The sequence below is a fragment of the Anolis carolinensis genome, unplaced genomic scaffold (assembly GCF_035594765.1).
Source record: "Anolis carolinensis isolate JA03-04 unplaced genomic scaffold, rAnoCar3.1.pri scaffold_11, whole genome shotgun sequence".
NCBI classification, from domain to species: Eukaryota; Metazoa; Chordata; class Lepidosauria; order Squamata; family Dactyloidae; genus Anolis; species Anolis carolinensis.
In genome coordinates this window covers 7,474,343-7,493,524 of record NW_026943822.1, presented here as the reverse complement: position 1 = coordinate 7,493,524, position 19,182 = coordinate 7,474,343, and the positions used below count along the sequence as shown (strand labels likewise).

General features: G+C 39.1%; 1 protein-coding gene across 6 annotated transcripts in view; it reads right to left on the bottom strand.

Annotated features, from left to right (window-relative positions):
• Positions 1-19,182, bottom strand: part of dennd4a (DENN domain containing 4A) — an 80,462-nt gene that overhangs the window by 58,167 nt on the left and 3,113 nt on the right. For 3 of the 6 annotated variants that reach the window (XM_062963321.1, XM_008120843.3, XM_062963325.1), the window contains exons 3-5: positions 4,893-5,223; positions 3,774-4,023; positions 1,627-1,696 (exon numbers count right to left, since the gene is read on the bottom strand). In XM_062963321.1, coding sequence (XP_062819391.1) covers positions 1,627-1,696; positions 3,774-4,023; positions 4,893-5,200 — 628 coding nt within the window. In that variant the 5' untranslated portion in view covers positions 5,201-5,223. Of the gene's footprint in view, positions 1-1,626; positions 1,697-3,773; positions 4,024-4,892; positions 5,224-5,425; positions 5,739-7,431; positions 7,520-19,182 lie in introns of those variants that run through there. The other 3 variants (XM_062963322.1, XM_062963324.1, XM_062963323.1) reach the window with 3 other exon arrangements.

Here is a 19,182-nt window from a genome sequence, read left to right as displayed (position 1 = left end):
AACTGCTTAGAACTGTCTGTTTTCCTGTTCAGCCGAATGCAGACAGCAGTATCATCCTGATCACATCTTATCAACAGGAGATTTTGATCAAATGCTTTGCCAAAAGCAAGAGAGACTATGATCATGACATTTTCATGCTCCACAAACTAGCACTGCTAACAAAACAGAAAATAAGGTCATGTTGGCAAGGTTCTTAATAAAGTCAAAGAATTAAGGCATTCTTTTGGAGATGTTCAACTGTATCGCCTTATCTATCCCCTTTGAAAATGCAAGGCAAGGGTCATGATTTGCCTTTTTCTGGATCTTATTACATTCCATCCCTCATGCTTTATATCCTGAGGACTGGATATCATTCTACACTGCCTCTGAGTAGATCTATAGCAACAAAAGCTTATCCTAAAATAAAAGCCAGCTAGTTTTTAAAGGTGTTATTATATTCTTTCTCCCCTCTCCTCTTTTTACACACTTCCTCTGATACTAAAAAAGGATGATCCTATATACAAAAAGACTGCCCCAAAACAAAATAGTGGTTTTGCATGTGTCCATATATGTGGAAGTACATAATTGTGAGCTGGCATAAAGGGGCGTTACAAACAAAATAGGCTAACAAAGATATATCTTTGAATATACTAATGGTATATTAAAAGTAATTAAGGAATAAAATATTATAAATCAGTTGGGGGGGGGGGGAGAAGAAGAGAGGTCAAAAGCGGTAAAGGTGGCATGCTTGAACCCAAATAACTGACATTATCCAGAGGCTGAAGATATTAAAGCCAAGCAAATAGGTTCAATGCCTCTTTTCTTGCACAATATGGGAATGTTTCAGGAAAGTGGGTATGTCCATAAGATGGTATTATATTAACAATTTCTAGTTACTTGTGTAGCCTGCTATAAGGGAAAAATTAGTCTGCCTCCCTGTTCCTTATCTCAGCATAGCCAGTTATCTCTTTGCACTCAGCCATGCTTCCTGAGAAGCTGGCAGACAGCCCTCTCTTTGCCTGAGGCCACTCCAGATGCTTCAGCAGCAATTTTAGCCCAGATCTCCTCTTAAGCAACAACTAACCCTCCGTTTGCTGAACTATACTGGTTCTAGCATGGGGTTGCTATACTTCGTACTAGTTTGATAAATTATCCAATCGATGCAACCCTGTTCTCCCAGTCAGAAAATCAGACAAAGCAACTTGGCTTCATCCTCTGCCTATTTATTATTGCTAAGTAATGCTGCTTTTATTTCAACTAGAGCTTCTGTACTTGGCAAATTTTACAAGACTGGCTTCTGAGGAGCCCAATTAAGTGAATCATTTTGTATTTTTACATAAGAACAGATATGACAGAATCCCTATTGTGAGGCACATTGGAATTTAAAACCAGGTTGGAAGACAGAATTATAAGCATTATCTTTTGGATTTTGGGGATAATTATTGGATTTCTTCTGTGCCATAACATTCTTAGTCTTTTGGGCATTACAAATTTTATCTTTTGTCTTAAACACATGCCCTTTTTTTGGATGAATATCGTATTTCAGCTTCCCAAAAACAACTGATTGCAAATATGAAAATGAAGTTTTAATTCAAGTTATTTCTCCAACATGCAACCAATAAACATTGTTTTCAAACAATGACTTACCAGCTTTATATGATATGGTGTTTGTTTTCGCCACAGACTTTTTATAACACAGGTAGACTGCTGTGCCCCACTGAAAAGCAAAGGTGGAAAAACATTGGTTTTATAGACAATGCTGAAACGAGGAGTCTAATCTCATAAAGCAGGAGGAAAAGTCAAAGCCAACTTGAATAAGGTCAAATTCTTCTTTTAAAAAATTAATATATACCTTGGAACAAATAATAGAAGCCCTCATGTGTCAGATCAAAGAACTTGACTCATAAAGTAAAATTGCTCATTTTTCCTGGACTTGTTTCACTTGATTCCTGCTGATGTTTAAGTCTTTTATAACCGGCTTGAATCTCTGAGCTATAATTTTTCACTCAGTGCCCCCTTTTAACATAAATGTTGTACAATTTCACAATTTCTGCACAGTGCCAACTTCCTTATGAGACTGGCAAAATGATGAGGTAAACAAACATTTCTAATGTTTAAAACATTACTAGAAATATTAAAGTCAAATGCAGAGGAGTCGTTTAGTTCATTCATTCACACCCTGGCTCTCTAAGCTATTACAGTTTGGGTGTGTTTGCAGATGATCTTTTGAAGCTCTTTTTAAAATTCCAAATTTTGACTTGCTTTCACCAGTCTCTAGAACTGGGCCTGTCACAGTTCCTTTCTACCACCCAAAGCAACAGTCCCTTTGTTCTGTTCTTCTAGGAAATAACTTAAACCACACTTTATCATTCAGAAACAATACATTAAACTGGAGAGATAAGAGAAACTCTTTAGTTCTTCACTCATGTAAAAACACGTGTGAAGTCCGTGGGGAAGTCTTTTTTGAAAAAACAAAATTCCAAACAACTTGACGATAATATGATCCCACAAAAGCCAAAATTACAGGAGACACACAACCCTGGCTCAGTCTCTCTTTCCTATCTTATAAAGCAGCCCTCAATGTATCTGATGGAGAGTTTCCACTTAACCCACATTATGGTCAGAAATCCATGCTAAAATGTTTAGCTTGGAATTGAAATAGGCAACCTAAAGCGAATATATAAGAAGGCCATTCAAAACTTTCTCTGAATAAATCATGCCAAGAAAAGCCCATGATAGGGCCACCATAGACTGGAGCCAACTCAAAGGCATATAATAAACCCAAAGCTAAGTAGCTGGCTGCTAGGATATTTTGGTCCTTTACTGTTCCTCTGTTCGTTTTACAACATTTGGATGCAATGAACTCTTGGCAGGTTGGTTTGATATTCTTTTTCGTCAAAGCAGTGATCATTTACAAGAGACAGCTTCTACAGTATGAGAACAATCAATATTTTTACAGTGTGAACAAGAGGTATTGGAAACTATCATAGGCTAGATCTACACTTCCATATAATCCAGTTTCTGAATCCAGATTATTTGTTTACATTCAGATTACACTGCCAAATAATCCAGTTCAAAGCAGATAATCTGTATTCAGAAACTGGAGTATATGGCAATGTAGATGGGGCCATAGTGTAGTGATTTGAATGCTAGACTAGGATTCTGGAAGAACAACATTCAAATTCTCACTCAGCCATAGAAACCCCTGGAAAGGCAATGGCAAACCTTCTCTGAATAAATCTTTGTCAAGAAAACCTTATGCGTTGAATGCACACAATAACAATCCAGAAAAAAACCGATTTACAATATGGCTTGGAGCTTCAGCAGCATACATCTTTCTATGAGATGGATGGGATAAATAATAGGAGCAGCTACTATTGTATAATGGCAGCATATGATTATTTGACTAGAGGGGCTCATAAAACAATAGTTATATTTTAATTACATTAGGGCTTCACAAATAACCTTCTGAAAAGACTCTTGAATTATATTTATTCCTTTGTCCATATTTATTTATTTATTTACAGTATTTATATTCCGCCCTTCTCACCCCGAAGGGGATTCAGGGCGGATCACATTACACATATAAGGCAAACATTCAATGCCTTGACATAGAACAAAGACACATAGGCATTGAAGAGCGGACTCAGCAAGAAACTTGCAACAGAATACTGGTAGTTTCTGATTTTGCAAAAGTTTGTACTGATGAGAAATAAATATGTCTATTATAAATATTTTACTAACGTTATAAAACTACTATACATTATTTTGTACAAATCCAGAAATAAGCTTACCATACTATTGTTCAGATTCTTGTCAACTTTGCAGAAGGTATGTGGCGGGGTTTCTCCTTTACTAGGTACAATTATGCATATATCTGTCACAGCCAAAGTATTCTGCGTCATGTTCTCCATGGCTCTTCGGTAAGTGATGTATACTTTTTGTGAGGAGCTTCCACCGCTGATATTTGCAGGGCGGCCATAGGGAGTTACTTGAATAATTTCACAACCCTGTTTGAGTCTCTCTTTCCCATCATATAAAACCCTAGAAAGAGACAAGCCCCAAAACACAGTCAGATTTCAGAAGTATTATGTTCGGATCTGAAGCAGAACTATAAGACTAATATTGGGCTCTAAAATACCAGGATTCTCCAGATCCACCTATAACCCTGTAGGTTAAGCCTTGGATTTACCATATTTACTCAAATCTAATGCTCACCTTTTTTAAGGCTAAATTATCTTGCCAAAAGGGGACTTATTTGATTTGCATCATATGGTAATCTTAGCGCTGAGCCAAAGCCAAAAGAGATGCTGCTTCAGGAACTGCATTTGAAGCTCCTCTTTGAAGAACATCACCTCAAATTTAATTGCAAAGGCTCAATGCTATGCCATCCTGGGATTTGTAGTTTGGTGAGGCATCAGCCTTCTTTGGCAAAAAAGGCTCAAGATCTTGTAAAACTACATGATTTCATAGCATTGAGCCAAGGCAGTTAAAGTGGATTCATTCTACAGCACAGATGCACCCAAGGTTTTATTTTCCATTGCTGGAAGCTTTGGTGTCCTAACACATTTGTTTTTAAAGGAATTCTAAGCAGGCAGAAACTATTTGGGCATCTTTTTTGGCCAAATTACAAAGAGTGCACTTTTTGCCGCTGTACATTACATTTGCCAGCAAATACCTTTCTTGGTTTCAGGGTTTTGAAAATTAAGGTGTGCATTAGATTCGATGGTGCATTAGACGCGAGTCAATACAGTACTCCTGATCTGACCAGATCCTCCAGCTTTCATCCCTGATCTACTACATAGGTCCTTATTTCTGGCTCTAGCAATAGCTAATCGGCTAGTATTTTTGAAATTGAACATTTCTACTCATTACAATGAGCCCAATAGCACAGTTAAGAAAAATCAACTCACCCCAGATCAGTCAGTGGAGGTTTGTCCCTTCCTCTCCTGTAGCACAAATATATCTGTGGTCCCACAAGGCTGCCATTGTTGAGATCCGCCGACAATCCTGAGGGAGTCACATCTATGCATCTGTAACCATGAGGGATCTCTTCCCCCAGAGATTTAATTATGACAGACACATCGGTGATTGGCTCCTTTGGCTTGGCGAGTTTGTGACAGGCATCATTGAAGTGGATTTCCTCTTCGAGTGGTTTTGAAATATCCGTCAATCCGGCCACAACGAAGTAGTCAGCAACCCGAGTTCCTCTGTCTTCCATTTTCCATCACAGAGAGGTTCTAGCTGGCAAGGAGCAAAGAAAAGTGAGATACAGGAAACCTGAACGCTTGGGGGAGTGTCTGTGAAAATCAAAAACATCAGGCATATGCAACAAAGCACTACATAATTCCGTGGCCACTTTCCAGGGCCTAGTCTATGTAAAACAACCGTTTTTCACCCTTTAGATTTAGAACAAAAACATACATGGATGCTACTGTTTACTTACATATCTATTTCACCGCTTCAGAAATAAAAATCCAGCTTGTTGAACTTAATGTGATACAAGGTCCACAAGCTTGTTAAAAGAAGAAAGTGTCTTTATAATAAATGCCATGCTATACTCAATATACATATAAAAATCAACAACATCAGAATCTTTTGGAGCATGCTGCGTGTATACGAATTGTTACGTCAAAGAAAAACCTCAACCATCACAACCCATCTGAGCCAACACACTGAGACACAGACCCTTCCCTAAAGCGGCAGTGCATTATATAAGCATCTGTTCCCAACAGCTTAAATGATGCAACAGAGCTTAGTCACTTGCTCACCATCCCTTTTCTGTCCCCCCCCCCCCCCCCCCGGCTTTTTATAAATCGATAAAAGAATAATGTAGAAAATAAATGCATGCATTGTGGAAACCATCAGAGTATAAAATACAGAGAAGCATAAGCAACAATTGCTGTAGTTAAAAGGAGGTTATGAATAGGCTGGCAGAGACAGAACTGGGTTAGTTAGACTGTTTCCTCTTCCACAAAAGGATTGCCTAAAACTAACTCTCTTGTGTTCAAGAATCTAGAGGGAAAGGGGGCAGTTAATCCCAGTCAGTTGCTTATCAGCTGGATTGTTCCTCTCAAGGCTAAACACCAGTTGCCCTTCGGGAAAGAACATGGGATTCTCTCTTCTTCTTGAATCCAATGGAGCCTAATTCTCTCTACTCTAAAGGACCTACCCTATAGAGCAGGCATGAGCAATATTTGGTCCTCCAGGTGTTTTGAACTTCAACTCTCACAACTCCCAACAACCTACCAGCTGTTAGGAATTCTGGGAGTTAAAGTCCAAAACACCTGGAGGGCCAAAGTTTGCCCATGCCTGCTATATACTCATGGATAAGTCTATGAATTACAATCAAAAACTCAACCCAAAAGAATGCACGATGGAATGGCAGTCTCCCTACCCAGGGCCATGAACTTATTCAATAAAAGCATCAAATAATTGCCTTCTAGAGTTTATCATCCTTCTGAAAAGGCATCGAAGTCAGGGGGAGGGAACTAAATGTCCCACCCTGTTGAATGTCTCACACACAACGTGACATTAGTTTGGATGAGGCAATTTCTGATAGAAGACCCACATTCCATTACTTGGGCAAGTTGGGCAACATCAAAGGGCCTCTCATATCCATCCTGTCCTCTTTCCTTCCCTTTTTGAACTTCCCAAACGTCACAAACCGCAAAGAAGAGCATTCTCTTTTGCTCGGTCATAGCATTTTAGATCATTTCCCTCAATAGTTGATCACTGGCCAGTGTCAGTGCAGCTACTAGAGATTTAGCTTAAAACAGCAGTCATTATTTCGATACATACTCTAGGCAAGCATAAAGAAGCTGTAGAATATAATGTTGGTACTGTAATTCAGCAACTTCGGTTTCTTTCTTTTAGGGTCTGGATATAAAAAAAGATTCATAGCATACAGGAAGATGAGAACAACAACAACAACTTATTATTACTCGCCTTTCCTTGTGGCTTGAGGCGGGGTATAACAGAACATAATAGAACACAACACTAATAACATTCATATAACAAAATGCACACAAGACCACACCATTAAAATGTAGGTTAAAATTCACAAGACCCAGGGTCACGTAACTAGATATACTATTGTTTTATTGGGGCTTCCAAATGTTAGGGTGAAGCATCATGACTACTGGAAGCTTTAGTTAATTCCTTAACCAAATTAAATCTGCAGTGTACATAAGCCCCATAGTGCTTTTTATGATCACAAGATGAAAGTCCAAAGGGAAGCAAAAATCTGACCAAAAAAAAAGAAAAAGAAAGAGAGATGAGCTCTGGTTTATCCAAAGAACAGCACACATTATACCAATCAATGTTGATAAGAGATTCATTTGGAGATGTTCCAAACAATAATCACAAAGATAAACAAAAGGTAGATGTGGTTGTACCGAAAAAGCACCTTTTTCAAAAAACAGAAATGTGTTACACAAGATTTCAACCTACTTTTTCAAAATAGAATCACCCTGTTGAAAAGTAGTCTCCCACTCCCATGGATGAAGGCTGTCGATTGATCAAAAGCCAACCAGTCACTCTGGCAGAACAGAGAAAAGAAAACAGAGATGACTCATGCCTGAGCCACACAGTGGAGTCCTCTCCATCCCCTTTCTGTAAAGCAAGCTAATTCTCCTTCAAAACGGTTAATTCACAAAGAGGAGGCAGGGTAAGATTTCTATGAACTGCAGTTCTTGTAATTAAGTTCCCCTTTTAAATCAACCTAATTATCTCTTATATTGGCTTAAGGTGGCTTAAAGATGCAATGAGTTTAAAAAATCTGGTATATTTTGCAAGATTTTCATTCTGCCTAATTTTGGCAATTACGCAGTTGTAAAATCTGTTTGTTACCTCCCTGATGGGGTGTCAGAACATCTTGCAAAGTGGGATTTCCACATTCAAAGCTCGCAGTTCCAGGACTTAGTGAAGGTTGAGTCACTGAAGCCTCCTTCTTTGTCACCCCATTATTGCCTAAGAGCGTCAGATTTCATTTCTGGGAAACCGTAGCAAAGTATTTAAAACTAGGATTACATCAACATGGCTGGATTTTATGAAGACCTGTTACACTGTGCAATCCATTTTAGTATTTGCATTTATAAAAGGCAAACTTTTAACACAATTGCAAGTACAGAAGAGCTCCATGTCCCACTAAGACCACTGGAAACCTCCAGTAATTTTGACAGATCAGAATTTCTTCTCATGCTCATTTATTCATTCTCTCTTGCCATTGTTTCAAAGGAACTTGAGGTTCAGGACTTGTCCATTCACCTCCACTCCATCTCTACATAGGAGTACAAAGGACCTTTGCCTAAAGTCCTGAGGAGCGGATTCTAGTCGGTGCAGTCAATAATCAATTAGATCAGTAGTTCCCATCCAGTGGGGGGGGAGTGACTTCCAATCAGTTAACTTCCATCTTCCTGACATATTGATTACTTCATCTCGACATGTCTTGAATGTATTCTTCGAGGAGCGTCCAGTTTGTCTCCTTAATTGGTCTTCCAGTTGATTTTTTCATCAAGAAGGTCAATCTATCCATATTTTTAATGTCCATTAATTTCTCCAGCCAAGATTCTTTAGTGAGGTTTTTCTTCTCCTTCCAATTTCTTGCTATCACGAGTCTGGCCGCTGTTAAAGCGTAAGTGAAAACTCTCTCCTTGTTACCTTTTTCTTTCTCTGGCATAGTCTTTTTCTCTTCTTTAGGGTTATATAGACCTAATAGGTAATATTCCGGTTTACATTCAAATTCTAGTTTTAATATCTTTTTACATTCTTTGTGGATTATTTTTCAGAATTTTTTAATTTCTTTACAGTTCCACCACATGTGGAAGTATGACCCCACTTGTTCTCTACAGTGCCAACACCTATTGTCCTTGTCTTTATACATATGTCCTAGTTTTTTGGGTGTTAAGTACCATCTATGTATTGTTTTTTGCCAATTTTCTTTTAAGTCTGTCGAATAACATAATTTAATCTTTTTGTTCCATATATCGTTCCATTCCTCTATGGTTATCGGCCTTCCTATATTTCTGGACCATTTTGTCATTGACTCTTTAACAATTTCTGTTTCTGTATTCCACTCTAATAGTTTATTGTATATGATTGTTATAATTTTCTTTTCCCTTTTAAGTAAATTATCCCAGAACATGGTAGTCGTGCTAAAACCTATCATTTTATCTTTTTTATAGTGTTCTTTTAGTTGATAATATTGTAGCCATGTAATACTCCCCCCCCTCTCCCCCCCCTCACTGGTTAGGGCCTTCTCCCATATCATCCCCCACAACCACCCCCCCCTTTTTCTTTCTTTCTTTACTTCTTACCTCGAAGCAATTTAGTTTCAGCTCCCCAAGTTATCCTTATTCTTGCCCTCTAGTTTATCTTCACCCCCCCCCCCATTTTTCCTTTACCACTGTATAACTTTGAAACTTCAATAAAAAAATATTTTAAAAAAGTAGTTCCCAACCAGTGAAACGCGGACTTCATGTGGTCTACAAGAAACAGAAAAGTGTTTTGTGGGGTCTTTCACATCCTGAGTCAAAGTAGCATGGCTGTTGAATAAGAGAGCCCAGAGTCAAAATATTCCTCCCATACATAATAATAATAATAATAATAATAATAATAATAATCCCCCCCGCAGGTGCCACCTTGACGTGGTGGGGGGGCTTAACTGCTCCAATGATGACTGAGGGCTGTGCTGGCGGTAGTGTAATTACCGGTAGGTCCAACCAAGCCAGAGAGGCCTCAGCTGAGGAGCAGAACTAAGAGCACCTAACCCATTAGCATTATGGAGAAACAAACCCAAACGAAGTCTATACTGGCTCGGTCGTCGCCCAGGATAAAAAGGACCGCGGTGGATGCTGCTGATTCTGGACATCCATTGACAAGTGGGCTACGGAATCATCAAACCCCAAATGAACAGTCACAGAAGCGGCAGAAATACACAATGCCAGAAAACCGCACAATTATGAAATGCTACTACAAATCTGAACCTCAAAGGCGTGGCTACCAAAAAAGGATGCATCAACTGTGGAAACAAGAGTATCCTGACTCACAGATAACAGAACCCCGACTGGCTGACCAACGAAGATTCATAATCAGAAACAAAGTGTTCAGTGAAGTTGAACTTGAAGAAATCCAGAAAATTTGCAAAGTAAATTACCATCAGACCACAGCACAGACAGCAGCAGAGACTCCAGCAACACTTGGAATGGTGGAACAGATTGAACCAGAAGAAAGTGTGGCGCTTTTGCAAGAATTTGAAGAACCAGCACTTGAAACATCTGCTGAACCACCAGGAACCTTGACAGCAAGACAACAAGAGCTCAAGGATAAGATCATGGCTCATGCTGCAGCAAATGCAATAAGAAAGCGGCTCCCAACTCTAAAAACAGTGCCCAAGAGAAACCTGGCGCCTCTCATGAAAGATGTGAATACAGTACTCTCCACTGTCCAGATAACATCAATTGAACAAACAAACCAGTATGCCTACAGTGCAGCAATGATAGTAACAGAAGAGCTTGGGCTCCTACAACCAAGGCAGCCCCAAAGAAAATCGACTGGAAAACCAAAGTGGAAGGTCAGGCTAGAGTTGAAAATCAAAAAGCTTAGATCAGATGCAAGTAACCTGAAAAATATGAAAGAGAAGAAACTGAAGAATGACAAAATCAAGCAATATCTGATCCGAGAGTACTGGCTGAACACCAGAAAAATTGAAGAAGCTTTGGAAATTGTGAAAGAACAAATTACAGCAACAGCCAGAAAAATTGAAAGGTATGAAGCCAGAATCATCCAGTACAGACAAAATCAACTGTTTCAATCAGACCAAAGACGGTTCTATCAGAGCCTGAACCAAAAAACAGACACAGTAACCATAAAGCCAGAGAAAACTGCAACAACGAAGTTCTGGAAAGAGCTTTGGGAAAACAATAAGAACTACAACAAAAACGCTGGGTGGATAAAGGAGTTTGAAGGAAAATTCTCACAGAACAAAATGGAACTGATGGAAATAACAACTGAAATGATCAGCAAACGAGTGCAAAAAGTCAAGAACTGGACATCACCCGGTAGTGATCAACTTCATGGATTTTGGCTCAAACATCTGATTAGTTTACATGGAAAAATGGCCCAACAATTCAATGAGATGCTGCAGAAAGGAAGTATCAGTGAATGGCTAACAACTGGAAGAACATACCTGATACAAAAGGATCCAGCAAAAGGAGCAGCACCAGGAAACTACAGGCCAATAACGTGTCTGCCCACTATGTTTAAACTACTGACTGGCATCATAGCTGACAGAATTCAAGACTATCTTGAAGAAAAAAACATCTTGCCAGATGAACAGAAAGGCAACAAACGGAAAAGCAGGGGCACAAAAGACCAGTTATTGATTGACAAAATGATTCTGGAGAACTGTAAGAGCCGAAAAGCTAATCTTCACATGACGTGGATTGACTACAAAAAGGCCTTTGACTCACTCCCACACAGCTGGATCATCAAGTGCCTGGACGCCATCGGGATTAGTAAAAACGTTGGCACCTTCATTGAAAACATGATGGAGCACTGGAAAACTGAACTGTTTGTTGGAAATGAAAGTTATGGACTTGTCAACATCAGGAGAGGAATTTTCCAGGGAGACTCATTGTCCCCTCTGCTTTTCATTATTGCCATGATCCCTCTGTCAACAATCTTACAAAAAACAAATCTCGGCTACCAAACATCTAAGAATTCTCACAAAATTTCACATTTGATGTACATGGATGACCTGAAGCTATATGGGAAAACGGAAACTGAAATCCAGTCTCTGACTAACACTGTCCGAATTTTTAGCACTGATATCAACATGGAGTTTGGTTTGGACAAATGTTCGACAGTGGCATTGAAGAAGGGAAAAATCATTGAAAGTGAGGGCATCAATATGCCCAATGGCCAAACAATAAGGTGTCACCAGCCAGAGGCCTATAAATATCTGGGCATATTACAGCTGGACAACATCAAGCATGAACATGTGAAGACTGTGGTCAGTAAAGAATACACACAAAGGGTCAGAAAAATTCTCAAAAGCAAGCTCAATGGAGGCAACACCATCAAGGCCATAAACACCTGGGCCATACCTGTCATAAGATATACTGCTGGCATTATAAACTGGACACAGATGGAACTGGACAATTTGGACAGAAAAACAAGAAAACTTCTGACCATTCATCATTCACTGCACCCTCGCAGTGATGTTGACCGGCTGTATCTGCCTAGAAGATCAGGGGGCAGAGGACTCTTGCAAGTAAAACAAGCAGTCAAAGAAGAAGAACATGCCCTGGCAGAATATGTAAAACAAAGTGAAGAACCTGCTTTGATTGAAGTCAAAAATCAGAAACTCCTCAAAGCACAGCAGACAAAAAACCAGTACAAGAAAACTGCACTACAAACTAGAGCTGACAGCTGGCACAACAAAACACTGCATGGAAAGTTCCTTGACAAAATTGAAGGAAAAGCTGATAAAGAGAAGACCTGGCTCTGGCTCACGAATGGGACCCTGAAGAAGGAGACAGAAGGCCTGATCCTTGCAGCCCAGGAGCAAGCCATCAGAACAAATGCAATCAAGGCCAAGATCGAAAAATCAGCTGATGACCCAAAGTGCAGACTGTGCAAGGAAACCGATGAAACCATTGATCATATCCTCAGCTGCTGTAAGAAAATTGCACAGACAGACTACAAACAGAGGCACAACTATGTGGCCCAAATGATTCATTGGAACCTATGCCTCAAGTATCACCTCCCTGCAGTTAAGAACTGGTGGGATCACAAACCTGCAAAGGTTGTGGAAAATGAACACGCAAAGATATTGTGGGACTTCCGAATCCAGACTGACAAAGTTCTGGAACACAACACACCAGACATCACAGTTGTGGAAAAGAACAAAGTTTGGATCATTGATGTTGCCATCCCAGGTGACAGTCGCATTGAAGAAAAACAACAGGAAAAACTCAGCCGCTATCAGGACCTCAAGATTGAACTTCAAAGACTCTGGCAGAAACCAGTGCAGGTGGTCCCAGTGGTGATGGGCACACTGGGTGCCGTGCCAAAAGATCTCAGCCGGCATTTGGAAACAATAGACATTGACAAAATTACGATCTGCCAACTGCAAAAGGCCACCTTACTAGGATCTGCACGCATCATCCGAAAATACATCACACAGTCCTAGACACTTGGGAAGTGTTCGACTTGTGATTTTGTGAAACGAAATCCAGCATATCTATCTTGTTTGCTGTGTCATACAACGTCGTTGTGTCAATAATAATAATAATAACTTTATTTTTATACCCCGCCTCTATCTCCCCGGAGGGGACTCAGGGCGGCTTACATGGGGCCAAGCCCGAATAAAAACAGTAGCAGTATAAAACACAACAATAGAGAACAACTTGCACAATAAAAAATAAAAAAATTAAAAAATAAAATAAAACATTAGCCAATAAAAAACAAGAACTAATAAAAACATGGATTAAAACTGAGAGATTGTAAAAGTAGACTGGGTAAGGTGCACCATATAAATATTGTAAACACAAGGTGACTGATAAAGTGCTGCAAATTCTGGAAGTGCAAATTGGGATGGGAATAGACCCTGTGTCTATATCGAGTTGACAAAGGTAAAAGGTGCAAACAAGAATGGTCACAGATACAGATTGCTTCTGGATTAGCAATCTTTATCTAAAGGCACACACACACACACACACACACTCCTGCTGGACATCCCCTCCTCCTTCGTCCCAAACAAAGGTTTGGAACCAGTGCACTAGATGAACCAGCTGTCTCACTAAGTAAAAGCCAACTTCTTGTGGAGAGTTGTGACCTCAATTAAACATGAAAATGAGACAGTTCCTGAACTGAGACTGAACATTTACATCTGTTCCTTTGGCTTCCTTTTAACCTGTTCCAATCTTTTAATATTTTCATCTCTTTTTAGTCATCTGGGACGCATAGCGAAGTGGTCATTCCACTCCGAACCTGGAATCCAAGTTCATCAAATTTGCCATGGTAATGAAGGATATCAACTGACTCCACACAGATCACTGGCTGAGTGTTTCTCCAAAAAGAAGCCACATAAAATTTTGCTGAAACAACACAAAGAAGTCAAGACTGCAGCCAATCTGTAGGATAGTCTCTGTCTCTCACCCTGGTCTAATGGTTTGAGAGGTAGGGCAAATTTTGACTGAATATTAGAAGCACCTACTTGACAAATGCATTGCTTAAAGAAGTGGTGGGGCCTCCTTCTCTGGACATTTTCAAATGTATGCTAAACAGATAAGTGCTTGGAAAGCTTTAACTAAAGGTCCTTCATTGAAAAGTGGTGCATAAAGCCTTTTCTTCTTCTATGATTCCACAATTTTATGATTTTGATAGAAGGTTGAAGTATAAAAAGTGTTCTTTAGTGCCATATAAACTTTATTTCTCTTGATGAGCACTTATTTACAAGTCAGCTCTGTCAATCTTATTGCATAAACACATAGAGCGTCCAAGAAGACCCACTTCCGAATACTCTGGTTTCATAAACTACAAGACTCAGGCTATCTACTAGAAGTGGAGATGGGGATGGACAATATTAGGAGTTAGATGATAGACTTTGCTGCCATAAACATCCCTGCTTATAGTTTAATACAAAGGCTGTCTTACTAATTTTTCTATAAATAAATCAGGTTCTGCTTATTTAGGAGCCTAGTCTGCAACGAAAAAGTAACTTTGAACAAGCAGTGCCAGATGCCTAAGCTAAACCCACAATAACCCTCCAAAGCCCTTCCATTATCATAACTGCTACTCTCTCCATACCCTGACTTATATAACACATTTTCATAAAACAGTACCAAGCAGTATGAAACAACAGAACAAAACACAATTAAAATGATGAGAACACATCCAATATCTAGAAAGCATACAACTCAGAAAAGCATAAGTACATTTGAGTCTGCAGCTGTAGGGCCAGGTCAAGGCCTGTCATCTACTTGAAATGGAAAATGGAAACAATTCACATAGAGGATTGATTCAATTTATCAAGGGGGTGCTTTGAATGTGATTTCCTGCTTCTTGGCAAGGGGTTGGACTGGATGGCCCATGAGGTTTCTTCCAACTCTACTATTCTATGATTCTATGTTTCTATACTGTTATAACTTAAATGTAACATTTTAGTTTGTTTACCCATGACTTAAATCAATTTCCTCCAGGGATTATATACATATTATTCTAAAAGTTAAAGATTATAAGCATAAGGCTGATTAAAAGAGTTCAGGAAAAATACAAAATGTATTAAAAAGCTGTCCGTCACATCATTCCATTAATCAGCTTACTTCAAGCATTTGGTTTCAAGCACTAAATACAAGGCCAGTTTCGAAATTGCTTATCAGCATACGTCTTGGTTTGGGACTGTTTGGAGACATGTCTGTGCATTCTTTAAATAGAATCTAAGATTAACAAGGGCTCGAAGCCACTAACGCAATTAACAAGCCATTAAGACTTATTAAAAACTGGCCCACTGACTTTTCAAGTTATTACAATCTCAATGCTCCATGCTGTCAAGTCAAGTTTGGGTGACCCTATGAATGAGAGACTTCCAGTTATCCTATCCTATACAACCCTACACAGGGCTTGCAGACTCAGGGCCTTTATTTAATCTACCGTATCTACCTATAATGAAATCCTCCTCTTTTCCCCTCTGCATTCTATCTTATCAAGCATCATTGTCTTTTCTAGTGAGTCATGTCTTTCTCATGATGTGCCTAAAGTCTCATTTTAGTCCTCTTTAGAGAGAGTTTGAGCTTGATTTGCTCGAGGAGCCGTTTATCTATCTGTCTTTTTAGCAGCCATCCCTGGCTTCAGTTGAGAGCCCTTCTGAATCTCAGTCAATTAGGCATGCAGTCCCATTGACATAGAAAAGCAATACCCTGATGAGTGAGCTATTAGACACAGGACAAAATAAAAAAAACCTTGCAGCTTCTAGAGCCTACCTTTTTGTGATGTTTAAGCAAATGCTCTAATTCATCTACTTTTGACCTTTTCGAGAAATGGATGGTGCCGGAGCTTTCCAATGTATTATGCTCTTATTAATTAGCAAAAAGGGCTGTGTTGTTTGGATTTTCCACATGAGTATGAAAATGTGTTGCATCAGTTTGGAATTATTGTATCCATAGCAGCAGTCCACCCCAGCTGTAGTTTTCCTAAGGTGTAAGATTCCTGGACACATACTTAGCCTTTCCACATGTTTGCAACATCACTGGGTCACTAGAATGCCACTCAAAACCAATGTTTACAAATTATTTATACATGTAGGCATTCATTAATCATATGAGTTAAAGGCCCCACAGCTATATACAATTTTTTCAAGAAAAAGAGAATGAAAGTCTTAAAATAATTATATATAAACAACTCTTAAGAGACTGGCTCCTTAGAGAATCCTATACTCTTTTCATGTATTGCTAACACAGTTCCTGATTACAAAACACCAAACTCATTGAACATTACTTTCACCACCTAATTTATACCTGGCATTAGTTTAAACATTTAGTCTTCTATCAAATGCTTTCACAACAAATATTCTATTTTCTAATAGCAAGTTTCTGTTTCCATTAGAAACGGCGGGGGGGGGGGGGGGGGGAGAATCACATCACCACACTTCCTGTAATAAAACAAATCCCAAGCATCTAAATTTAGATGGCAATATAATCCCCGCCTTACAGATACCAAAAACACATAAAATCACAGATACACATGCCACCCATGGTGAAGAATCAATGGGTGGTAATGATAGGGAGATCCATCAATGCATATTTTTCCTAGGAAGCAAGCTCTGGAGGTCAGATGCACATCTCAGCAGGTAACTACCTGGAAAACCCCTCAAATCTTCCAGGACTTTCAATGATCACTACCTTGTATTTCCCCACAATAAAAGGAAGAATATTCTAAGAATAGTTGCTCTTCCCTATAACCCCAATATTGATACAGAACAAATATGGGTTATTCCCACAATATTACCTCAGTGATATCATTTCAAGCAACAAATGATGCCGAATGATTATCCTTCATCTTTCAAATATTGCAGCCACTTCTAAAATCAACTTTTCTAATATTTCATCTCCAAAAAGACTTGTCTGGCTTCCATTACCAATCTCACTCCCTATACCTTTACTCATACCAGCAAACAAACAGCAATCTATGCCCCACAATATAAATCCCTTTAAAGTTAACAATTTTTACAAAAATAAAATAAAATGAACATACTCCAGATTTCAAATGGTATTGGTCAGCTTCATATTTTACACGTTATCACCAAAAAGTAGTTACCCCCCACTCCCTGCCAATTGTGTCATATCATGCCTGCCAATTTTGTTTCAATGAACCAATCTGACTTGAACTATAAATGGCACAGACTGAAGGCTTAAGTTGTGTATAGAAGTTACAATGACAGCCCTTGTAGTTGATCTGCACACTCCATTCACTTACAGCCTGCATCTATGTGTCAGGGCATTTTTCATATATAAACAATCCCGAAGACAAGGAATTATCCTTTCTTTAGGCATCGCTCTACTAAGTAGCCAAGAATTGCTTCAACTAGCCAAGCAACTAAACAAAATAACCAGTCCAAATTTTGCTTCTGCCATCAACTCACCCATGAGGTGCCAAGCTGCTGTTTTGCATTTCAACAAAGAGCAACAGATACAAGTCTAACCTTCAAGGCTATTGTAAGGATTATAATGAGATTAGTCTTGCATTAAGATAAGAACCGTCCTTTTGCAATGCACAAAATCAGCACTCTAACATGGTTCTTCACTTAGGCCAGATAGTATAGTTCTTGGGAGTAAAATAAAAGACATGGACTCAAAGGAGGAAAATGTACACAAAGTACACTGAATAATGTGTCGTGCAAGTTGAATTGGGACTGAAATGCCTATCAATATGGAGTGTGATCTACATCAAGATGAACTTATGTATCATTGGAATTTTGTCGAATATTACACTTCTTGCAGAGAAACCCATGGTGCTATGTACCAGTACCACCACAAGGCTAGGAGGTGTGGCAGTGGGTTTTCCCCCATAAGAGGAACGGAAACCATTTGTTTGTGGGGTTTGCCCACGGCACTTTACTGCCCAAGGCACGAGAGAACAGCCCACATATACACATGGAGAAATGTAACATTGCCCAAGTACATGGTACCCACTTCTAGCTATGTTCCTCAAAGAAAACTCTCCAAGCACCTCTTCTGATCCCTATTTATAAAAATACAGTAATAACAATAATAATACTTTGTTTATTACCCATCTCTCCTTGTAACAAAGCAAACATCTAACATTTTACCATAGTAGATTTCAGAAAGGTACTACATTGGTCTATTTCAGTATTTTAAAAAAGGGAAAGAAACAGTACTCTTGTGACAGATTTAAGGCTAATCTATGTATTGCAGGATCTTATAACACCTTACAGACTGAGAGAACAAAGTTGGAAGCAGAAAGTTATACAGAGCAAGTATAATTCCTCAGGTGCTATGCTACTAACTTTGTTCCCTCCTTTCGTGCTACAACATCCCTTTCCGTAATGATATTCCAGACTAATATGGCTATGCCTTTGAATGATCACCCCATTCATTTCAGCGCAAGCATTCTAATGAAGTAAGTAGGCCATAAGCTGGTGCTGAAATAAACTATGTAATCTTCTGAGCGGGAATTTGAACAGTGGTTTCCAGAATCAACACTCAAAAGCCCTATATCAAAAAGGCTACTTCTTTCCTTCCCAGACTATAATGGAAATCAGCGTTTAAATTCCTGCTTGGACAAATCACAGTCTCTCATCCTCAGAGAAAGCAAAGGCAAACCTCATCTGAATTAATCTTGCCAAGAAAATCCCATGATGAGGGCTGCTTTCAAGAAAATGACTTGAAAGCATACCATAATAACATGATACCCCAAATCTCTGGCCTGAAGTGGCTCCCTCAATCAGCCTAATAGTAGGGCTGGAAATACTACCTCCTACGGAGAATAAAAGCATACACTTAAGACATGGCATTTGAGATTTATTCATTTATTGTTAAGCTTGGTGAACAAACTATCAGCCAATCTAACTGCTAGGCTCTTCTACATCCCATCCAGGCTTCAAAATGCCTTGTTTTGATACTGGTCACATAGAGAAAAGGTGGGAATTTGAGTCCATACTAACATAAACACAATCTGTGA